Source organism: Venturia canescens, chromosome 4, assembly GCF_019457755.1.
Source record: "Venturia canescens isolate UGA chromosome 4, ASM1945775v1, whole genome shotgun sequence".
NCBI lineage: Eukaryota > Metazoa > Arthropoda > Insecta > Hymenoptera > Ichneumonidae > Venturia > Venturia canescens.
Window position 1 is genome coordinate 21,699,953 of NC_057424.1, and position 23,496 is coordinate 21,723,448.

General features: G+C 40.2%; 3 protein-coding genes across 6 annotated transcripts in view; 1 reads left to right on the forward strand and 2 right to left on the reverse strand.

The window, feature by feature from the left end:
* Positions 1-7,367, reverse strand: part of MCU (mitochondrial calcium uniporter) — a 66,815-nt gene extending 59,448 nt beyond the window's left edge. Inside the window, exon 1 of one of the 2 annotated variants that reach the window (XM_043418010.1) lies at positions 6,832-7,367. In XM_043418010.1, coding sequence (XP_043273945.1) covers positions 6,832-6,936 — 105 coding nt within the window. In that variant the 5' untranslated portion in view covers positions 6,937-7,367. The remainder of the gene's footprint in view (positions 1-6,831) is intronic. The other variant, XM_043418012.1, reaches the window with a different exon arrangement.
* Positions 7,368-7,530: 163 nt separating this feature from the next.
* On the forward strand, positions 7,531-11,589 carry LOC122410026 (putative ammonium transporter 1). The gene is made up of 4 exons (XM_043418008.1): positions 7,531-8,969; positions 9,384-9,973; positions 10,312-10,806; positions 11,031-11,589. Exons 1-4 carry the CDS (start codon positions 8,235-8,237, stop codon positions 11,326-11,328), a joined length of 2,118 nt encoding a protein of 705 aa, XP_043273943.1. The 5' UTR covers positions 7,531-8,234; the 3' UTR covers positions 11,329-11,589.
* A 159-nt stretch (positions 11,590-11,748) lies between these two features.
* sfl (N-deacetylase and N-sulfotransferase sfl) overlaps positions 11,749-23,496 on the reverse strand; it is an 86,084-nt gene continuing 74,336 nt past the window's right edge. For all 3 annotated transcript variants that reach the window (XM_043418007.1, XM_043418006.1, XM_043418005.1), the window contains exons 6-12: positions 20,532-20,875; positions 20,036-20,324; positions 19,305-19,433; positions 18,180-18,362; positions 17,819-18,039; positions 16,074-16,650; positions 11,749-15,207 (exon numbers count right to left, since the gene is read on the reverse strand). In XM_043418007.1, the coding sequence (XP_043273942.1) occupies positions 15,097-15,207; positions 16,074-16,650; positions 17,819-18,039; positions 18,180-18,362; positions 19,305-19,433; positions 20,036-20,324; positions 20,532-20,875 (1,854 nt within the window). In that variant the 3' untranslated portion in view covers positions 11,749-15,096. The remainder of the gene's footprint in view (positions 15,208-16,073; positions 16,651-17,818; positions 18,040-18,179; positions 18,363-19,304; positions 19,434-20,035; positions 20,325-20,531; positions 20,876-23,496) is intronic.

Genomic DNA, 23,496 nt, shown 5'->3' on the forward strand with positions numbered 1-23,496 from the left:
AGCATAAGAAATCGGATGAATAACAAGAAGTCTGACGGTGAACGTGAATGACTTTGAAGTCTGCAACGTTCGAGTCCAACGAAATAATCTGAAAAAACTCTCCAACAATTTCACTGATTCTACAATTCTTTTATCTTTTAAACAAACAAATATCATTTCGGTACGACGCTGAAGTTGGCAACGTTGGAGTCCAACGAAATGCTCTAAAAAACTCTCAAATAATTCTAATAAATCTCCAATTTTCTTCCCTGCCGAATTTCCAAATCATCATTTTTCAAGCCACATCAATAATTCGTGAAATAAAAAAATAATTAATTATAAATCTTTTTTTCATTCATTTCGTTGAACTGCCCAACGTTGCAAACTTCAACGTCGTCATTTCAGTTCGATCTTCACGATCACTTGGCCAATGTTTGACTGAATTATTAAATGGGAATCAAATACGCCACGCTATTTTTCAACAGACAACATTGTTTAGGGAAACGTATAATCTTGTGAATTCATAATTTTAATTCAATAATGTTTGTCTACGTAATTCGTCAGGTCTAAACTTACTAAAAATATGCAATTATCAGAATTTTTGTATTTTCATTGCTGCTGCGTATATTCCAGGCTTTTAGGAGTCGATCCCGTTGCATCGACTCCGCTTTCCTTCTACATTCATTCATCCTATTCTTGTGCAAGTAAAAAAGCCACTATAGAGTGCTGCTCACAGGCATTTGATGTATCAATGAAACACACTCGCACGAGGACCGAGGGAAGAGTGCAAAATTCTGGGATTTTCAATAATTCTCATGTGGCATTTATGATGAAAGTTTATTTGTTAAGTGTTCACTATAGCATGAAAGAAATGCCTCCATTTTTCGGAGCATCGATCAGCGTAAAAAATGAGTTCACTCCTGGACTAAATTCGTCCACGAATCGGAGGAGTGAGCGATTGTGAGGAAAAATAATAAAAATTGCCGAATTGTTCATTCCTTCGTTTCATTTCAGTCGCGGGAATCCCACTGAAGTGTGTGATTATAAAAATGTATTTTTTATCTGAATTTTTCAAACTATAAATCTGCTGAAAAGCAACACCAATAACCATCGAATATAAAACATAAATTTTATCGCAGATTCGAAAGTGTATCGAAACGGCGAATTCGTGGTCCAATATTTCGAAAATGCTATTCGGCTCCGTTCCCGATGACGAAAGTTCGGGCAACGACCTTCGGTCGCCATAAAAAAGGGACCTTAACTCAGGCTCTGCTCACGTAACCATAACCGTCACCGGATCGACTTCGTGCAACCCGAAGGACCTTGAAAAGTGGCGAATCCGGTTCTCCACACGTAGAAGTGTGTGTAAAAGTAAGATATTCGGTAATAGTTCATATTTAAAGAACCGTTGCGTTGTCTAGTGTCGGACGATGTAGACGTTAAATTTAACGTCCCTCTAAAGTGTACTTTCGTCCGTAGCCATAAACATTGCTCCACCTAACCGATCGATATGCTCGTGAGACAATAATTTCGCGCAAAACTCATGCGATATTCCATTTTCCTAATGTCTACATTTTTGATGTCGTGCCAATCGGTAATAAACGTTGAGATGTTTTACGTGTTTGCGCATCGCCAAAAATTCCGTGCGAAATTACGTGTTTGTGTTGTTAGGGGAGCAGCCCCGCCGCCACCTTTTGTGCTTCTGCTAACACGAGAAACCTTTTTTCGAGAATGAAATAATCAACGGCTCTGAAGTGTTTGCAACGTTGAATAAGTCGAGCGATAAAAAGATTTGTACTTCACCCATTTTTTGTTTCCGAATCATTGGTGTAGGTCGAAAAACTACGAATTGCAAATTCGGCAGAGAAGGAAATTGGAGGTTTACTGTAATTATTCGAGAGTTTTTTCAGACCAGTTAGTTGGACTCCGACGTTGCAGACTTCGGGGTCACAAAAATCTTGAATATTTTCTTCGTCATTTACAGGGGCCTCAGAACAATAAAATTTATCAAATTACTCACAAATATTGCGCACGTTTCCCCGAAATTTCGTGGTACTCGAGCAAAATCCGATCAAAGTAGTGACAAGAGAATACGAAGAAACGAATTACTCTACAACCGCGAATAAATCAACGACAATGTTTCGTCTCACAGAAAAATGTATTTTTTCCAATTGCTCGTAGCAATTTAACGACAACGAATCAGTGCTCGCAACGTCATATCCGATTCTTGTCTCAACACGAAGTTGAAGTTTGCAACGTTGGAGTTCAACGAAATGAACGAAAAAAAGATTTATAATTAATTGTTTTTTTATTTCACGAATTATTGATGTGGCTTAAAAAATGACGAACTAGAAATTCGGCAGGGAAGAAAATTGGAGATTTACTGAAATTATTTCAGAGTTTTTTTAGATCATTTCGTTGGACTCCAACGTTGCAAACTTCAGCGTCATATCTCAACGTAACATTGGTACGAAGTTGAAGTTTGCAACGTTGGAGTTCAACGAAATGAACGAAAAAAAGATTATAATTAATTGTTTTTTTATTTCACGAATTCCTGATGTGGCTTAAAAAATAACGAATTGGAAACTTCAGCGTCATACATTGGTTATGAAAATTGCAGCACCACGTGTCTCCAAATTTGGGTAAAACGATCAGCCAGAAATGTTATAATTGACCCGGAACGCTTGACAATCTCCCGCGGAATTATCACAACTGTACGACGTAATCAGTTGGCGTATGCGCATTCATAATTTCATCTTTTTTTCTGTGTTTATACAAACAAATAGAGAAAAACGAGGCAGAGGGGAAACGACGATACAAGCGTATTTGAATATTTTATTCGATTGGAAGGAAACAACGAGCTGACGAATCTCGGTCTAATTGACCCAGTTGAAAATCGATGGCGGTTTTGCTAATGGAATTTCACAGGATCGCTCATAAATGGAGCTTTGGAAATGGGATTGATGAATGAACGTTGCGTAAGTATTCGGGAACGCGATACGAAGCTATCAATCTTGTCTCTGGTGCAGGACAAAATCTGTGAGAAAAATGTAATCAAGAGATTCTTGTAACCGCGCGAGCGGTTTGGGCTCGAGCATGATTACAAAATCGGGGGACTCCAATAAATTCGGCGGGGAACACGGCGGAGGACAAATATATTTCGAACGAAATATTTTCAATATTGGGCTCTTTATCAGTGCTGTGAAAGTGATAAATCTGGGGGCCGTTATTCGGTCGAATTTTTTTGTTTATAAAGTGAAATTCGCATTGTGAGATGAAGATAATTCGATATGATGCTGAAGAGTCCAACGTTGGAGTCCAACGAAATGATCGAAAAAAACTCTCCGATAATTCTAGTAATTCTCCTATTTTGTTCCCTGCCAAATTTGCGATTCGTAGTTTTTCAAGCTGCACCAACGATTCGTGAAATAAATAATTGGTGAATTAAAAACTTTTTTTTCGTTCATTTCGTTGGACTCCAACGTTGGAAACTTCAGCGTCGTAATTCGATGATATTTTCGCGCTACGAAATTGGACAGATTCGTTGGTTTATCATCGAAAGATAGAGAATTGGAATGAAAATGTAAAATGTTTAATGACCCTTTCAAGCATTAACGTCGCCGTTAATTTTCGCTCAATTAAATATTGCAAGTGCTCTTCTTTGCGGATTAAAAGAGTCGTCTGACATTGATCGTTCGACCTTCGGAGCCTGAATTCGAGTTTTAATCGGCCTTCAATAAGTGTAGATGTTGTTTTTGAAGATTGAGAAGGTATTACGGGGGATATCCATGATTGCGCCTGCTCCGTATAATCCCCGGTGAAGGTCGAGATCAGCTGCTCACGTTTTTTTCTTCTCTCCGTCGGCCTCTTTCTCTCCATTTTTAATCGGAGAATTCTTTGTACAGAAAAGAGCTTGTATATTGTACATAATCTCGTTGGAAAGGGATCGCGTGCTTGAAAGTAAAGCTGAGATGCTGGAAAGTGTGCACGGGGAAAAACGGAGCAACGGCCTATATTCGAGAACTTAGTATTTCAATTTAAATTTTTCGTCGCACAAAAATGGGAGCAAAAATGTCTGGATCTCCAAATGAAAAATTTGAGGAACAATATTTCGTTTCTCTGTCTGTAAAAATCCGTAAAAAATGATTGAAGCCGAAAGTTCTTTGCGAGAAAAACCATTTTAGAGCTCAAATTCGAAAATTCAAATTTTCGTTATATTGTGTGTTTTAATTGAGAGAGAGTTGAAATCACTATTTTTTGCCACTTCGATGATCCCTTGTTTTTGAAATTGCTCGGCTTCAACTTTGTCTTTTTGCTGCACAGCCTCCGTTTCCTACAATTCAATAAGAATTATTTGCCTAAATTTCTGCCGAAATCGTAAATCGTAAATTATTTGGCAAAATATTGAATTCCAGTTTGATTGAAAAATTAGCACAAGAACATCTACAACGATAAAAAATGCAATTGACCTCATTTCAATATTACAATTGACAAGATCAGAAAACAACATTATGAAAAATAAACAGATTGATATGCTACTAGCGAATACACAAAAAAGTATCTTTCGAATTATGAGTATTTATGACACTGAAGTTTCCAACGTTGCAGTCCAACGGAATGATCTGGAAAACTCTCCAACAATTCCACTAATTCTGCAATTCCGTTACCTGCCCAATCTGCAATTCGCAGTTTTTCGCTCTGCACCAATGATTCGTGAAATAAAAAATCGGTGAATTACAAGCGTCATGACGCTGAAGTTTCCAACGTTGGAGTCCAACGAAATGATCGAAAAAAACTCTCCAATAATTCCAGTAATTCTCCTATTTTGTTCCCTGCCAAATTTGCGATTCGTAGTTTTTCAAGCTGCGCCAACGATTCGTGAAATAAATAATTGGTGAATTAAAAACGTTTTTTTCGTTCATTTCGTTGGACTCCAACGTTGGAAACTTCAGCGTCGTCAAGCGTCGTTTTCGTTAAAATTTCCTTTGGCTTTTGGAAGCTTCAGCGTCCTCAGTATTTTTTCGAAGCACAAAGTCGTTGCGAAATCCAACAAAAATCATACCCACGATAAGAATTTCGCAGGAAATTGTACGAGAAGCGATGCCGAGGATCGTGTACTTGTGTGAAACGGAGCTTGTGATATTTTCATGTCGCCTAAAGATTCTACATTCCTGTCTGAAAAAGAGGCTCCACAAAAATGGGTCAAACGTCCCCTTCCGTCCTCTCTCCCATCCGCATGCAAAATCTCTAAAAAAAGTTACTCAATTTGAATAACAAGGAAACACAGAATCTCGATAAAAATCCAGGCTGCATTCCCGCAAGATGAAAAACTCGGAAGTTACACGAATAGGATGACTTCAACGGTTTACTATGAATGGAATACGTAAGCTATACGTCGAGTGGGTACAATGCCGGTCACGGTGAATTACTGTCTTGCTACGACTCTGATTCATCGGCTGCGAAACGGCGAGGAGGGGGGGAAGACTGAAGTTCCCGACGCTCATCAATGATTGACTCGATCTACGCGATGCACGTAAAGATTTCTACCCTTAACGCGCGCGTAACACAGTGTCAGGGCTGTTTCAATGTAATTTCCATCGTCTACACACGCGCGAGCGAGAAATCCAGGGTAGACGTTGGTCTGAGCATAAATGAAATATCAGTTCGTCTCCGGCTGCAAAAGCTCAAGATATACGAGCGGAATGAATTTTTTATTTCGACTTGGCTAAGTCTTCTGTGGGGCGAAACCTTGTACTTGCTAAATCTTTCAGAGGAGCTCGAAAAATTCGGTATTTCTGACGTGTTTTTCGAACGATCTTATAGGAAGCTTGCTGTGAGCGATAGAGCGCTTGAATTTTCAGTGTCGAGTGACACTTATGACAATGTAACGATAAATCTAAAGTTTGCAACGTTCGAGTCCAACGAAATGGACGAAAAAAACATTTGGAATTGACCAGTTTTTTATTTCACGAAGCATCGGTGCAGGTGAAAGACTACGAATTGCAATTTCGGCCGGGAACGAAATTGGAGAATTACTGGAATTATTGGAGAGTTTTTTTTCACATTGACAATGTGAAACTGACGTTTTTTGAAGAATTAAACGGGAAACAGTGTTTTCAATAAATTTCTAGACGACGATGACGGTTGCTCATCGTATTTCGTTTGAGCATGGAACTCTAAAAATGATTGAAAAATGTCAAAAACTTGAAAAAAAAATCATCCGAATGGATATGAATAATTTGATGTAATTCTAATGAATAAACACTTTTTTACATTCGAGCTATTTATGTGGCTTAACGATAAACCGGAATTCCGTATGTTTGGAAAAAAAGGAATTGGAAAAAAGTGGGCTGAAATCCGGAGTGTCGCGCGATGACCTAATGTTTACATGTCCTTCGTGTTACTGCACGAGGGCGCGTGCCCGACATACGATGCGATACTTTCAACGCCGGTCGTTGAAAACAAACAGGAGTGTAAAAAGCTTCCGGTCTTTAAAACATCATCATCGTCTTTCAATTAGCTTATATTACGGTCACTGGAGCTGGTGTTGTTTCAATAAAAATTCATAAATTCACTACTAGCATGAAGAACTTGACGTTTTGTACCAAAAATCGTGTAATAACCATTAGGAGGTTTTTTTTACGAGTTTTGACGAAAAATTGCTGGTCTTTACGGTGCGATTATTAACAGTTTTTTCATTAAGATTATATGTGCGGAAAGTAAACACCGCGATCTTATCGTTCGTAGGAATTAAAATAAGCGCTGAAAGTAATTTTCATTTCTTTGAAAGAATTTGACAAGCAAAGCATACGTTTGATTCTTAACGACATGTGTGAAACGGTTACAACTCACGTTTCGATATTTCCTCGGTGTGTTGACAGACGCAACACTAAATGCACGAGTAATTTCGAATCTGAGAACGACGAATGCACGACACGTTACACCCGCGGCGGCCATGTTTAGCCGGTTACACGTTCGACACGCACACCAAACTATGTTTCGCGGACAAAGAGCGAGAAGTGGAAAGGAAGAAAGTGCGAGAGAGAAAGAGAGATGGAGGAAGAGAGACACCTGTCCACTGCGGTCTTCGCGCGCGCGTTTTCTCTTTCTTCCTTTCTTTCCCCCTCCACTTTCCGTTGCCCCGGCGCCACGAGAAAATCTTGGTTTCTCTTCTCCTTATAATTTTGTTTATCTTTCTTCTTGGATTTGCGCTATTATTTTTTCCGGTTATTTTTATTGCTGTCTCTCTTACATTTATAGGGCTATTTGTTTTCACACTTTTGTGTTTTAATGATTTACATGTATACGGTCTGTTTGATCTCTCGAATAATACGGCCCAACGGCCGCTCGCGCGCGACTGCTGCACCGCAAACCCGAACCACCAGTCCTCTGCGGTATTTACCACAGTATGGCTCGGCGGCTCGAGCTGCGAATACTCCTCCCCCCTCACGAGATCTCCCGAAATGAGCCGAAGATGGTACTTATAGTTGCGCGCGTCGCCACAACAAATGAGAGGCGCGCGCGCACTTTTTCTCAACAGTTTTTTCGCCTTCTTTTATTCTCTCGTTTAAATTCCCTTTTTTCGTTCTCGTGTTAATAACCCCGTTACCGAGTTTCCAATGTCCCAAGACTCTCGTCTTCGATTCCTAATATTTTTTTCCGCGTTATTCGCTTTTGTTTAAGCGGCGTCGGGCTCCGCGGACGTGTCGTGTAAACAACCTCGCGTTCCTCGTAGTTCCTCCCGAAATTCTCATTGTTTCTAATAAAAATTCGTACTTCCCGTGTACGATAATACTCGCGTGAGATCGTTATACGATTAATGCCGTGAAATTAAATTCTCGAATAAAACAAGAACGTGACCAATTTGTGAATAATAAAACGTACAAAATCCGTGGATAACAGAATTCGTGAAAAATCGTGATATACACTCGAGGTCGTGATGAATTGTTTGATTGAAAAAAAAAAACCTCGGAACAGTTTTGGGCTCCACTTGCGATTTGTTTTGTGTCGTGCGTCGAAGAGATATCAAATCGTTTTTATTTTTCGTTCCTATAAAGAACGTCACTCAACTGTCGAACAGATTGAAACAGCTCGGGCGGAAATGGCTGTCAAAATACAAGCGTGACATAAACTTCGTATCCGAGAATGTCATCGCGTTACAATATGAACAAATCGAAAGACGTTTGATGCATGCATGTTTTCTCGATACCGCGTGACGAGCTCCCGTGTGTCTCTGAGCGAAGCTAAATCGTGTTATGTCTGTACCAAGTGAGTTAGATTTAAGCGAGCAAATTCGTCGTGCATACGCCCATTTCCGGGAAGCGGAAGCCTCAGCGGTAGAGTCTCCAAAGCCGACGAATATTATTCACGATAATAATTCGTGGATAATATTGGTGTTGACGGTAATATCGAGAATCGGCTTTTTTCTCGTCCAAATTGGCAGTGTACCAGTGACCAATGTGAATCTCGTGCTGCTACAAAATATCCTCGACTTTTCGTGGGTTACGATCGTTTACGTCATCGGGGGATTCGTTATCGCTTATAACGGAGACTCGGGAGGTCTGATCGGACAGGGCCAATGGATCGGTGACGAAAACTGTATCGACAAGAAAGAAATTCTTGTCGGATGGCAAGCGACGGTCGTCGCATCAGCCATTTACACGTGTTGCTTCGTCGGACGAACTCACGTGCTCGCCTACCTTTTAATCGGTTTCATCGTTTCCGGCATCGTTCAACCTTTCGCCATCCACTGGGCCTGGAACCCTCAAGGATGGATGGCTAAAAACAATTTTATCGGATACGACGTTGTCTTTCTCGATTACGGAGGTTCTGCCATTGTTCACGTCGTTGGAAGTCTCACCGGTTGTGTCGGATGCGTTATACTCGGCAGAAGAATTATTAGACTCAGGGATATCGATGACGCGAGCATTCCAACTGATTCAGCCGGCACAGCACTCGCCGGCTACTTTTTTATACTCCTCGGCCTTCAGGTATGTTGACTGCACATATTATTTACAATAAGAAAATTCACTTTTAATCGTTTTATCGAACGTAACAAACGCGAATTTAATCAACGACCGAACTAACGGGATTTTATTTGATTTTGCCAAAAAATCTTCGTTTTTTCGCTGCTTTAAGCACTTTTTACGGACAAAATTTACGGAATGCAGACAAATGTCTTGCGGAACTGCTCAGATTTGTATTTCTCCTCGAAAAGAGTTCGCGCAACAATGTGCTTTTCAACGATCTCGGAATTTAAGGTGGTTATCAACTCGAAGATCATTTATTTACGTGAAATAATGAGTTTTTCGATTCTTTTCGCGATCGTTTTATATCCGGACAAAATTCTTTGGCTTCGGCAGTGAAAAAAATCGATGTTAAATTATGTGTTACGAGTTTTTCAGAGTCTCTGCTTATCGAGCACCGATCCGGATAATCCAAGAGCATCGAGAAAGGAAATGTCGATGATTATTGTGAATAATCTTCTCGGTGCTTCCTCGAGCAGTCTCGTCGTCGTTGCCCTCCATTTTATTCTGGGCAAAGAACCATTCAATTACTGGACAGTAATGAGATGCGTTCAGGCTTCGATCGCTGGTACAATCGCAGTTTCGGGCGGCGTTCACTTTTACGAGCCTTTATTGTGCCTCGGCCTCGGCTGTTCCAGCGGCATTATTTATTACCTCGTTTCGAAACGAGTTTTTCAAAGTGCCCTCGAGGATTATTGCAACGTCATTGCGACCCATCTCTTCTCCTCCCTCGTCGCAAGCTTGCTCACTCCTCTGGCTCACGTCACTCCAGAAAGCCTCAAAAATCCGATCCTCATCCTCGTCAATTTTACTTGGCACGTCATTTGTCTCATTGCCATTGTCGCCCTGGTTACCGTCCCGGTCGCGCTGCTGCTTGGCTTTCTCGAGTGTCTTGGACTCTTGCGAAACAGATCCGAAATCATCAATCATTTGAGGGCCATCGTTGCTAAGGAGCGAGGACCTCCCAGGTACTTTTTATTTCTCATCGCGAACCACTTCTCAACGTCGCGGTCACTCCCCCGTAAATTTTCATTTGCCTCGAGACGTCAGAAAATTCGAGAAAATGTCTCACAATTTCTTTTTCCTTGACAGCTCCAGTATTTGGAGCATTTTTTTGACGACTTTTGGTCAAGACAAAATGGGAGCACGTCAAAAAAATAGTTTTCCTCTGATGAAAAGATTTTGAAACAATTTTACGATTCTCATGCTTGTAGGAGAAGCAGAAAATTTGTTGAATTTTGTGTAATTTTAGGATGCACACTCGAAAGTTTTTTCCTCGAACAACTTCTATTTATGCTTACTCTAGATCACGCATGCAGAGGCTTTTTCTTCCGGAAGGAGAAATTCTCTACCTCCAACCGTGCACGGCTCGAGTTCGTCAGAACGTCGATCAGGCGAATCCCCGATTTTCGAATCGCACGCGCCCGAAGATTCAAATCCACGAGCCCCGCGAGCCTCTCTACGGGATCCGAAAGGCCGCGAAATCTCAAGTTTTCTTTTCGACCTCGAGCCCGAGCCTCGCGGCTCGCTCGACGAGGCTGAAAAAGTCACGACAAGTTCACACTCTTAGGTCCAACAGTGAAATTACCTTTGTCCAAGCAAAAGGTAACCACGGAGCCATGGGGGACGAGCAGAGAGCTGACGACGAGGAGAGAATCAGTAACGCGGACGCGGATTCAAGCGTCGTTGAAAGAATATCAGGAATCGAGTGCTCCGGAGACTCGTCGATCGCGGAACTTGGGAAAATTCACGGAAACCCTTTGATCGACGAGCTGAGCGATTTGGGCTCTGCCGAAATGAAGTATTTACACTCAACTTTCACGATATCAGTAGACTTCCATGAAATATTTATTCCGATCGCTGCATTTTTCAATTCAAAGTCACTTTTGTGTTTATCATCCTGAGCGTTTATATTACGATCGTTCTTACCGGACCTTCCCAGTGTTTTTTAAGCTCGTCGCAATTTCGCGAAGCAAAGGTCTTAAGAAACGATTTCGTACTCAAAAGTGTGAACGTTCCCAACAGAAAGGACGTAACGAGAATTGGAAATTATTCTCCGAAGAGTTTCAAGCGCCGAAGCGAATCTTTCAGGCTCCGCAGGACCCAAAAGAGTACGAATTTGCGATTGGATGCTATAAACGAGAAGGACCCGAGTGTGAAATTTCTCGTGAGGCCGAACGTGCGAAGTTTTTCGAGCACTGAATCCGACAGCGAGAGTGAAACGTTCGAGACAAGTAGGAATAAATGTTTGAGAAACTCGGTACAGTCATTTCCACTCGGATTGATGGGGAGAAGCATCGGGCTCACGGACATTCGCTCCTGATCGAGCGAATTTTTCCTCGCTCCTTGCAAAATCCTTCGATCTTTATTTTTTGAAGTATTTTCTTTTATTATAACTTATCGCCTATCCGTACAGTTATTACAGTATTTTACAATCCACGCGATGATAAGTTAACAATGAAACGGCGTCAACGAAAGTCGTGTGTAGTCGAAACGAAGATGAAAGAACGAAAAAAATGTCAAAGAATTGAGTAAGCTGATTGAAAAGCTGGAAAAGTGTGAATAAAAGCGTTTTTCCACAACATTTCAATTATCAAAGTTTCATTAAATTTGTTTTCATCGATCAAAGAAGGTGAAATGATTATAGAATTATGGTGGCGTCGGCTCAAATTATTGTCAGTCGACGACGGTGTGGACGGTTATTGCCGTCGGCGCTGCAGGGCCGAAAAATGAAGTATCAAAATTTAGTTGTTTTCCTTTTATTCTCGTACGTGTACGAAGACTGAAGAAACAAAACAAAAATCGTACTTATTTATTGTTCCAAAAGGAGACGCTCGCAATCTCATCATCGCCGAGATGAAAATTAATTATGAGTATTTACAAAAGATAACTGACGTTAATGGCACGTTCGACGACGAGACTAACGCGAAAATCTTCTTCGTTCTCCCGTCGTTTATTTCTCCCTACTTTTTTCGTCTCGTCGTCGACAATTATTGAACTTTGTACACGATGATTCCACGGTTTAACGCTTTCGTCTCGCACTCTCTCACTCACTCATTCCTCAGTCTCTCTCGTCATAATTCTCATTACAAAATATGCAAATTCGTGAACGAACAGCGAATAAAAATCCAAGTGAACGAGAACCAAAGAAAATGTACAAACTTAAACTCGAAATACGATGGCATCTTTTAGTCGTTTTCGTTTTTCATATTCACGTACGTGAGGGGACTCGCGAGTTCAAAAGGGGCAGTGGAATCGCATCTTGGTAAATCGTTCGAACGATTTTCCTTCATATTTTATCTTGATTTTCCTATACACATATAGAGCATACGCGCGTTATTAACTCGCACATTTTTATCCCACCATCGAAAAAAAAGAATTTTTACGTCCTCTCGTGGTTGTAAAAACTGGATGGTACCGAGCGAAGAAATATGTTCGTCGAGCTTCAAATCAGAGTCGATCTGAATCGACAAATTTCAGTGCTAACTAAATTCAAAGCTTTTTCCCCCGAAATACACTCTCGAGGTCGACGTCGATTTCGAACAGTTGAAAATTTTGTTTTCTCATACAATGATAACTCACTCCATGCTTTCTTCCAAATATTTAAACACGATTTAACATTGATGGAGAAAATTTATATGCAATCGTATCTTTCGAACTTGACATAAATACTGTACAACTGAGACCTTTCATCAAAATCATATCTCACATGTACATTCGTCAAATATATGGCAATGAAATCAATTCAATTTGTACATCATTTTTATAGAATAATAAGTAAAATATAAATTATATAAATATATATATATATATATTTATGTCGAGGTTACATTCGTTTATTCGCATATAAATTTTTCCACGAAGACCCTATTCGTGATAGAATTTGTTTTTTTTTTTTTTTTTTTTTCATATTCAATAACGCGCGTTTCACAATAAATTTACAAATGGACGCCCTGTATCCGGCGTTAGGATCGGTAACAAGAATAGTATTGTCAAAATATACACGGAATTATCATGATTAATTTGATCATTATCGACATCATCATCATCATCATTTTGTTAGTATGCGAGATTAAAAATTGAGCATATCTAAATCACGTTCGAATAATGTCAATGTGAGTTTTGAGTCTTGGTGATCATTCAGATGAACCTGACTGGTGGAATCATATTTTCGAAGAACAAAATTTGATCAGAAACACTTTTCGGTTGTTGATCGTTGTAAAAAGTTCAAAAAAAAAAATAGAAAAATGGTAAAAAAAAACGGTTTTTCAATAATCGCTTGATGAATGTACAAGTAGATTAAACTTTTGGTTGGAGTTTTAAGCATGAAACATCATAAAGATACGCTTAATTTTTGTTTTCCATCGTGGATATGAAAAATATCAATTACAATCGTTCAATATTCTTACAACGAGAATAACGTACACTGTTACCGAAGTTGGTGGCACTCGCAGATATTTGTTCTCCGCGAAAACCATGGACGATTCCGTGCGATTCGACAACTCGATAATTTAGACCGAACGAAATGAGGGAGAGAAGAAAAAATGTTGAAGTTGCACGAGTGATAATGGATTATCGATAGGTCGAATTGCCTAATACCGAGGTTTCACACTAACGCGAATGATTCGAATCGCGTTTAACGATACATAGATTTGATCCTTGGAGAAAGATTTAGGACGATTTGGACAGATGCGATCCCAACGTTTGACACTTTACTCGTATTTTCTCACAATTTTACAAACTTCCATCTTTTTCTCTCTCGATTCCGAATTTTTTGGTCCGACAGATTATTAGTTTCTTTTTTTATCGTTACTTATACGGAGTTAGAAGCTCTTTGAAGATCTCGTTCCAGTTTTTTTTTTTTTTTTTTCATAAACTCGTAGCTAAGTGCAATTTGCCGCTCGATCCTGATACTTTTTCGGTTTGCTTCACCCTTTTAAATATATTTGCTTTTTGTGAATGCGACGAGCACTCGAGCAGCGATTTTTCCCCTCAGTATCATTAGGCCACTTTGTCGGAGAGTCCTCTCGAGGTGGAAAAATATAAACGAACGATCGACGAATGTACTTCGAAGACATTCCTGAGCACCCCTTCCCCTATTTTGACCGATAAAAGTCTCATGTCGCTTCTCAATTTCTCGATTCCGTTATTTCAAACATTTTTCAGAGGTTTTTGTTCGACTGCGAAAATATTAAATTAAGAGGTGCACAGTTTTTTTTCTCAATTAGGACGTTACAGAATTCATCGAGTCAGGCAATGATCGTCGCAAAGTGAGAAACACAACGACGGCCCTTGCTCAAGATGCCCGCAGCACAATAACTCGTTTCATTAATTTTTTTGGCTCTTTCCCATTTCGAAATAGCTAGTAACGAATCTGACAAATATTTTCTCTGAGATTTCTTTTCTCCCATACGCAAACAAAAAAATATTCTCTATACGAATCATCGCTTCGTTTCAATTGAAGAATGCTCGATGCAACAACTGCTTGCTTCCTAGTAAACTCTCCCATCTTGAGACGTTTACCAATGACTAGTTTTTTTATTGGCTGCGCGATAAAGTCCAGAGTTTTGACCATCCGATTAATTTCGAACTCGATTTATTCGTCGACTTAGCAATTTTACGCTTTGTTTTCCTACCAAAGAAACTGACGTAATTACCAGACAATTTGGAATGTTTTGGAGCTCGAAAAACATTGGAGAATTTATTTTTGTAACCCAATAAAGCAGTTTCCCTGTCAAGAGATTTTGTCTCAAACTGCTAACAGATTGCGATAAGTGAAGAAATAAATTGAGCTCGATACTAAAAGGACAAACTCCGGTTAACCTCCGCTCGAGATTTTAGGCCATTCACGCCGAAGTTGGACTCTTCATAGGCCTCGGCTTGGACAAGCCATTGCTTCCGCATTAACTTTTCTCCTTCTCCACAATCTTCATCTTCTTTAGGAATTTACAGTCCCAGCTCGGAATGTATAAAAATGTACAATTAATTACAGGTCTCCCTGAGGCGTGCTCGCATCCTGCGTAATCGACGTCTCGGAAGTGAAACTTTTGAATCGTAAAAACGTCAGGACGTTTCATACGTCCGGCGTTTGCTAAGTCATTACAGTGTCGGTTAAATCGTCCTTCAACCATTGAGGTATCGTTCGTGAGCCTAGTCTTTTCAGAAGCTTCACTAGTGCTGTGTTGTGTGATAAATAGTATCTCTGAAAAATGAGAAAATAAAAAACGGTCATTACGAATTCACAAAAAGTAGCTACGAAATTCATTGAGCTGCCAATGGAAATTATTTATAGAATAAAAAGGAGAGAATTTCGGGATTCAGCCTCGTGAAGGTCCGGGAGGAAGTGTTCGGAGTAATAATTTGAAAATAGCTAAGAAAATAGGAATGGGAGACGAAATAAAATTTGATTCGGCTCGGATTACGCTGAAACTGGAATCTCGAGGCTTCATGCAAGGGCGAGGAACGTTAAAATAATTGTGAATTCATTCGAGCGGAAATTCATACGCGGGACAAGGGATCCGGATAATTGAATTCAAAGTTTCTCACGTTGATTGTGTTCGATCAAAAATCGAACGAGCTTTTAGAATATAAAAAGTACGGAATTCCAGTTCCAGGTAGATCTCGCGACTTATAAATTCACTCAACAAAAGAGATTCACTCCATTTGGTTAATTTTAGATTTAGTTCACATTCGAAAATCAAAGTACCTTCTCAATCGAAGGCCATACAGGCGAATCATAAATAGATTTTAAGGGAATATTCATTAACGTGATCAATCAGTTGGACGCAAGGCAGGCACGTTGATAATGACACTGAAGTTTGCAGCGTTGGAGTCCAACGAAATGATTTTAAAAAACCCTTCAATAATTCCAGTAATTCTCCAATTTCGTTCCCCGTCGAATCGGCAATTCGTAGTTTTTCAACCTGCATCGATGCTTCGTGAAATTGAAAAATCAATCGACTCCAACGTTGCAAACTTCAGCGTCGTCGTTGATAACTGAAGAGTAGACGGACGTCTTTCTTCTCGTTCGGTGTTTGGAAAAAACGTTGTAAATTCAGGATAACGAACCTGCAAGAGTTTGTAAGATCTGTCTTCCATCGATGGGTACTGTCGCCCTTTGCTTTTACCAAGACACTTGGTCCGATCCTCGTTGGTGACTTGACAGAAGAATCCCTTTTTCGGATCGTATCTCAAGTGAGTAGAGTAATTGAAAGCTGGTGTTATTTTGAGAAATCTTTGAAGCTCGTGGAGGGTTTCGACCGGATTTTGTCGCAATTGTTCCCCGTCGATAATGTGGAGTTGTTGCGGCGGATAATACGAAAGCCATCTCTCCAAATGTTGAGCATACTTGCCGGGATTGAGGCAACGATTTCGTAAATCTCTTAACGGCTTTGGCGCCGTGTCACTGGCAGTTATCACCGAATGAAACGTGTAATTATTCGCCACCGGATCACCGTGTACGCGAGTATGCTGATACCACGAATAAGCTCGTCTCGCCGGCGACAAAAGTATCGTTATCAATTTTGCTCGTGGCAACAAAGCATGAGCTCGTCGCGGCACCAATTCACCGTCGAAATATGTCGCTGATTTTTCAAACAAGTAACGCGAACTCTCGTTCTTTGCTGCTGGGAAGAAACCCATGTACCTGGAATCACGATCAATCAAATTACATTCAAATATTATTTAAAACTAAATTAAATCTCTAATTAATACACGGAGAGAAAATTTCACTAAAAAATACTATGGTGCCATAGAAGTAGGGTTCTGTATCGGTAATATTTATTAATTCTTACGAACATGCATAGTAATTTTTTTTTTTGAAGCGACTCGATGAAAATTTATGAGTGATGTCAAAATAAATACATCGGTACGCATGCATACCGGTACATTATCGTACAATCGCGAATGAAATTCTGTTATTTGCCATAGTAAATTTCTAAACACTTTGGCGTATGATCGATGCTTGTGTTCGAGCTCCTCAAATTTTACTATGTTCAACTGTAAATTTCAAATTGTTAAAACAATAGTGAGTATAGCAAAACGGCGTAATAATTCTACTTGACAGTAGTTCATCATCGAGTCAACATAAATTTTACAACGTTTCCTTGGTGAACTGTGTTAGGAAAAAATAGCACAGTTTAAACCTTTGTCACAGCAAAATACGCAATTTAAAAATTTTCATTCAGAATTGACTTGGAAATTACAATATTTTTGGTAAAAATCTTCAAAATGGGCGATACAGAACCCCAATGCCATGGCAGCATTGTAATTCTTACTATTTTTTTCTCTCTGCGTACAAAAATTTAATGGAAAGAAATTTTTTACTCATTTTCGTTGGTACGTCGAGATTCTACACTAAAATAATTCTACTGTTAAGTTTGCAAATATTATTCAGAGAGTTTTTCGTAAAATTGTGAATTTTTTTAACGAGTTTACGAATTTTACTCATAGTTGTCGGCAGCCACGATTTCTTCGTTCGAAAATGCCTCAAAATTCAGCATCGAATTCGGGGAATCTTGAGAGTTCAAGGCAATGGTAACTTGACTGTAAATTTTTCAATGGAAATTTTGATAAATTTATTTGTGTTGCACAACTGAAAGCAAATAATCATTGATTGACTGGTAACCGAAATAGTTTTTCTATTCAACGAGTGAATTTGATTGTATCCACAGAAAGATTGAAATCGTGGCGACAATGAACTTGAAAAATCTGGAATTGTCTTGAGTCTCTTGATCTCGAGAGTGATTTTCGAAAATAATAATTCTTCTACCATCGTCTGAAATTTCCTTTGGAGTAAAGAATTTTCGTCTTACCAGTCTAGCCCTTTGTAGTAATTTTTTCCATTAAAAAATTGAATCTCTTCGAAGGTATCCGGACTCGGGAGATTACTGCTTATCGCTGGATGAATTGACAAGAAAGTGTAGAGAGCCGTAGTGCCAGTTTTCTGCGGCCCTATCACGAGGAACCTCGGTAATTGATCGCACATTTTGCTTTTAGACCAAATTTTCTGGTGGCGTGGATCGTCGCAGGGGTTCTGAAACGTCATTGGAAGTTAATTTTTGCATTGATATAAAAAAATGGTTTATCTTGTCGAATAAAATTTCAATTCGGTGATGGAAACTTTTGATTGGAAACTTTGCTTCTATCCAAACAACAAAATCTTGGGCCACTTACTCCCCAAACTGGGTCGGCTTCTTCCGGGTAGAGCTGAAAGTATTTCTCGCCAAGTTGAAGCGGCGGTGCACTCGACAGTCTCAAATTCGTCCAGCACTGAATAAATTTGATAACCGACTCGAAGGTGTAGAGTGCCAAACGATCGTTTCCATAATTCGACATGTGAGTCATGAAAATGTTGATCTACAAAGAAATCATTCATGAGTTGATAATTCCATCATTTCTACGAGCAAAAAATGAGGGCTTTTTCACAATCGTCTCAGGCTAAGCTTAATGCACAAATAAAACAAAAAAAAATGTAAAAAAACAATAGATTTGTAAAACGATCAATTCGTACATGCAGATTTCTATGGTGGTAAGTTTTCATTAAGATTTCCGAAGGAAACACCATAATTCGTAACCGAGTGTAATCCATCACGTTTCATTTTTAACGACGCTGAAGTTTCCAACGTTGGAGTCCAACGAAATGAACGAAAAAAACGTTTTTAATTCACCAATTATTTATTTTACGAATCGTTGGTGCAGCTTGAAAAACTACGAATCGCAAATTTGGCAGGGAACAAAATAGGAGAATTACTGGAATTATCGGAGAGTTTTTTTCGATCATTTCGTTGGACTCCAACGTTGGAAACTTCAGCGTCATTCATTTTTAAACTTAAAGTGTTATTCACACGTTTGCTACATGGAGTGTTCTCAAGCTCAAACGTTTTAGGGATGCAGCTATGGATTTATGCATTGGAGAAATTTTTCTATAAACAAATTGTTGTGATTTCCAAAGAAATGAATTTGAAGCAAATCTACTCGGTGGATTTATACAAAGAATCATTTGACAAACAAAAAAAGATTTGATTGAAAATGCACGATGTTGAAAAATTTCGTCCATCATTTGACGGTTTGATGATATTATCGTTATCAGTGTTTTTTGAAGGTGTGAACGTGGCACGCGGAGTAGAGTATAATCCTTGAAAAGTGCTGTGCACATTTGTACGATGAAAATCCATTGAATCGATCAATTTGTCAAGAAAACGAACGAGTAAAAACTATTTTTAATTGCAAAATTAACGATGGATGTGAAAAGGTCCATCAATCAAATTGCTTGTTAAAAAGTTTGTTCGATTTACTCACAGGATTATAAACGATAGTTTGAAACAATTCTCCTCCTTGAATGGACTCGTCGAGTTTGTCCCTTCCGCCCGGATAGCGTTCGATGAAGATGGTATGAGTGAATAAACCGCAAGTTTGTCTTGGCAGGACCTGAAAAGCGTGTAATCGTGAATAATTATTTTTCTCATCCCATCGTAAAAAGCGAATGTTCTTTTCCTTTGTACGAGAAACAAGTACGAGAAAGTCATAATAACAAAGTAAAATGAAAAGTAAAAAATAAAGGGAAGAAAAAATTTCAATTAGGCGAACATAATTGGACAGGAAAATGGAGTTTTTACGGTTATTCAAACGGCCGATTAATTTTACGAGGTTCCTCGAGGCTGCCCGGCTCTTTTGTTCGCAGGAGAAACTTTGTGCTATTGTTCGATGATTGAAGTGAAAAAAACGGTGCTTCGTCATCCCACTTTTATCGGCACTTCTTCTCCTTCTTCTTCGGCAAATGAACCGATTCTTTTGACCAATATTTTCATCTTCAATTATTCTTACAGTCTAATTAGAAAAAATTTCAAGTTCCCTCCGTTAAATTTGGTCGAAACAAATACATTTTTTGCCTCCTGAGGCTGAATCGAGCCTTCACCATTCATATTTCAGAGCATTTCTCCTTCTAAATTCCCATGAAAATTTCTAGCAGAACAAATTCCGAGATTTTCTCCTCCATGCTTCGTAGATTTTCCAATCAGAGCTCTATTTACCATGATATTACGATGGATAAATCCCCGTCGTAGTCGAGCTGGCCTCAGATGCGGATATTCCTCCGTGCTCGTCACTTTGATGTTCCAAACTTTTTTCCACGCCTCGTACAGGCCCTCGTGGACCGGGTACACCCCCGAATGATGGGGGCTTACGCTGTAGCCGCTGACGGTCGGAATGCCATGATCTTTCGCGAATTGTTTGTTCAACGTCATGTCCAGTTGCAGATGTGTTACATTCTCGTAGATATGCGGCTGTTGGTGATTCCACATGTGGGAAAACCACGTAAATCTAAAAAGTAACGAAAATTAATGAAATTCTCCGGGAGCTTCAAAATTCCAACAATCTTTTTCTTTTTCAGAACGAAATTTCGAGCTACCGGAGTGTTTGCTTAGGAAGATATATGCAGAGTCATCCCCGAGCAGGAAATTGCAGTATTTCGAATGGGTTTAATAATCATTAAGTACAAGAACGAATAATATGTGAGTAATTTCGTGCCTGTCGACGTTCTCGAGCAGCATGTCGTCCCCCCAATTCTCCTCCGAGGTCCCGTGATGGAAATACTTCCCGGAAAACCCCAAATTGAATTTGAAGCCTGGCACGAGAGCCTGTATTCTCTGTTGGGTTGCCAAAAGTGCCAGAACGTCGTCCTTTTTCAGCCTCGTTCCCTTTTCGCCCACAAATATGTCGTCCACGTCTACCAGTATCATACGATTCAGGCTGAGACTGAGCTGTCCGTGGGAGAGATAGGACAGCGAGTCGAGAAGGAGCAGCTTGTGGAGCCAGAATCGTAGCCCACCGCCGAACAGCACCCTTTGAATTCCATCGTACCTTCCGTGATCCTTAAATTAAAATAGAACGATCCGCAGCACCTTTAAAAATAGTAACTCGGGTTGCCTCGAGCGATGAGAGAGCTCGCTGAATTCTTAAAAACTAAATTTACATTGAGATTTTATGATTTTCATTAAATTGAAGTTCGTCCCTCAGGCAAGTGAATTTCAGGGGTACGAAGTTTATTAAATCGAAAAACAAATTAATCTCCGAAAGTCCTAAAAACACGCTGGTGATCGATCGTGCTAATGTTTTATTTTCCTGGGTGATGTTTCGTCAATAATAAAAAGGGAGAGTACGAAGAGCGGTCGTAGAAAAATCGTCCAATTATCGCATCAAGGGCGTGAGTAAATAAGAACAAAAAAGCCGGCTAATCCGATAAGAATAGGTATCGCAAACGCGATGTTTTACAACGAATAATAAAAAAGTAGGATAGCGAGAAAGAAATCCAATTAAAAATGAAAATACTTGGGGCAGGTCGCCGCGTAATTTTATTCGGAGTATCTCGTTCCGGGGCTCGCTCATGTCTCACGAGAGTCTGCATGTAAATTATGACAGGAGTATGGATAGGATGAGATAAAGAATAAAAAGCGAGGGGAGGTTGCGGGGAGGCTGGATGGACGGGGCTGCGTAGAGGCTGAGGGAAAGCAGAGTACGCTTTGGCGATTCGCTATAATTGCATCGGTCGCTCAGCTCCCATCGCCTTTACCTCCGGAGCCCTCTTTTCTGCGCTCTCCTTTTTCCTAACGCTTCTCATGATCCCCCTCGCGACGAGGGCTTCTTCCCTTCCGGATCGTTTGGGCTCGCGGCGTCGAATTTGCGAGTGTGCTTTCTCGCCAATTTTCCGACGCGAATGGCAGCGGTGCACATCCCTCGAAGTGAGCTTGTTAGCAGTAAACAATAATAATAATAATAATAATCTCGTTGATAACCTCATTACGTGCTCACACAGGTGTGGAGCGATGCGCCGCGCTGCCGGACGGAGCTTTTCTGACTCCCTGCTGGCTGGCTGGCTGGCTGGTTCGCTGCGAACCCCCTTCGTGGATCGTGCCGACGATTCAAGAGGTAATTAAAACAGGAGCCAATCAGCCACCAGGTTGATTGGATTAATGAGCAATGCGGCCGCTATTCTCTTCCTCCGTATCTCCCTTGTTTTCTCCTGTCTCTCTCTCTCTCTCTTCCTCTTTGCCGATGAGCTCATCGTTCTTCTCCATATTAATATGTATAGCTACGCGCCCGCGCCAACTGTTCCATCGACTATTTGTTTTTCATCCATCCTCTCCAATCATTCGTACGTACGAGACAAACTGTATTATCGTTCCGCATGCCTCACAACCGGCACAAAGAACGAATAAAACGCGATCGTCAACAAAAATACATGCTGCTCTCTGTTGCCTTCGAAACAACGCGTACATCATTCCTCTCCGATTTCCTGATCCTCTTTTTCCTCGCGTCATCCCATCGTACATCCATATACACACATAGTATTCGAGCAACAATTTATCCCGTTGCACTCTTATCGATCTTTTCGTACGACAAAGCTCAAACTAGTCGAGGATATAAAAAAACAAATAAACAAACAAGTAAAACGTCGCGCAGCCGATGTACGCCGGGCGATGGAACGACGCGATTAATCGCGATTAATCGTGTTCCAACCAGCCCAAAAATACTCGCGGTTTATGCTAATTTGTCGTCACACTATCATTTCAACCGACGAATCACACTCGCGCGATCCACTTTTTCAACGCAACGGACGAGCCACAGACGCGAATAATTGGGACCAAATGTTTCGTCCAACTCGCATATCGAATGAATTTTTTCGATTTATTCATAAACTCGGTCGAATTTTTGTTTTATCGAGGCATGACTGATTATCATTCGACGCACAAATGGAAAACTGGATTATTGAAATGCATTATGCATGCGATTGGTAAATCAAATTTTGTAACCACCACTGTATGCTGGAATCATCCTTCCAGCAGATAATTAACGAGCTTTACTACAAATCCTCGAAATGAAGTATAAATTAAACGGAAAATTGAGGAAACAAATGAATTTATGGCGAAGTCATTCCAACGAGAAGGTTATGACAATCCGGCGCCGTTGGTCCAGGGAATGCTTCGTTGACCAAAAAGTCATTTTATATCACAACGGAACCACGTTGAAATGAGGAAAGATCGGAGCTTCGATTCATTTCGTAGCATGACTTTTGCAATCGCGGGGCATCAGATTTCTGGAGCTTCGGGGAGAATTTGTACGGAGAAATTGTTGTTACAACGGCTTTACTCGCCCCTGAGAAAATTCCGCTCCAGGGCCACTTCTCGTCGTCGCACGCTTTCGAATAAAAAGTCCGCGAAAAGAGATGAGGCAACGAGAGAAACGAAAGCAACGTATATTTTGAGACGTTGCTCCGCACTTTACGATTCGAATCTAAGAATCTTGCAATCTCGAATTCTTCAACAATCGTAAAAGCAACGAAATACAGTACCACGAACTGTTTTACTACTGCGTAGCCACAGACGGGAATGGTTTCAATACTCTTCTACAGGAATGTGCCTCAAAGGTAGAGTCAATGATTCCGGAGGTTGCTTCGTTGAGACACGACGAATTTCCTTCTTGTCAAGCAGCAATA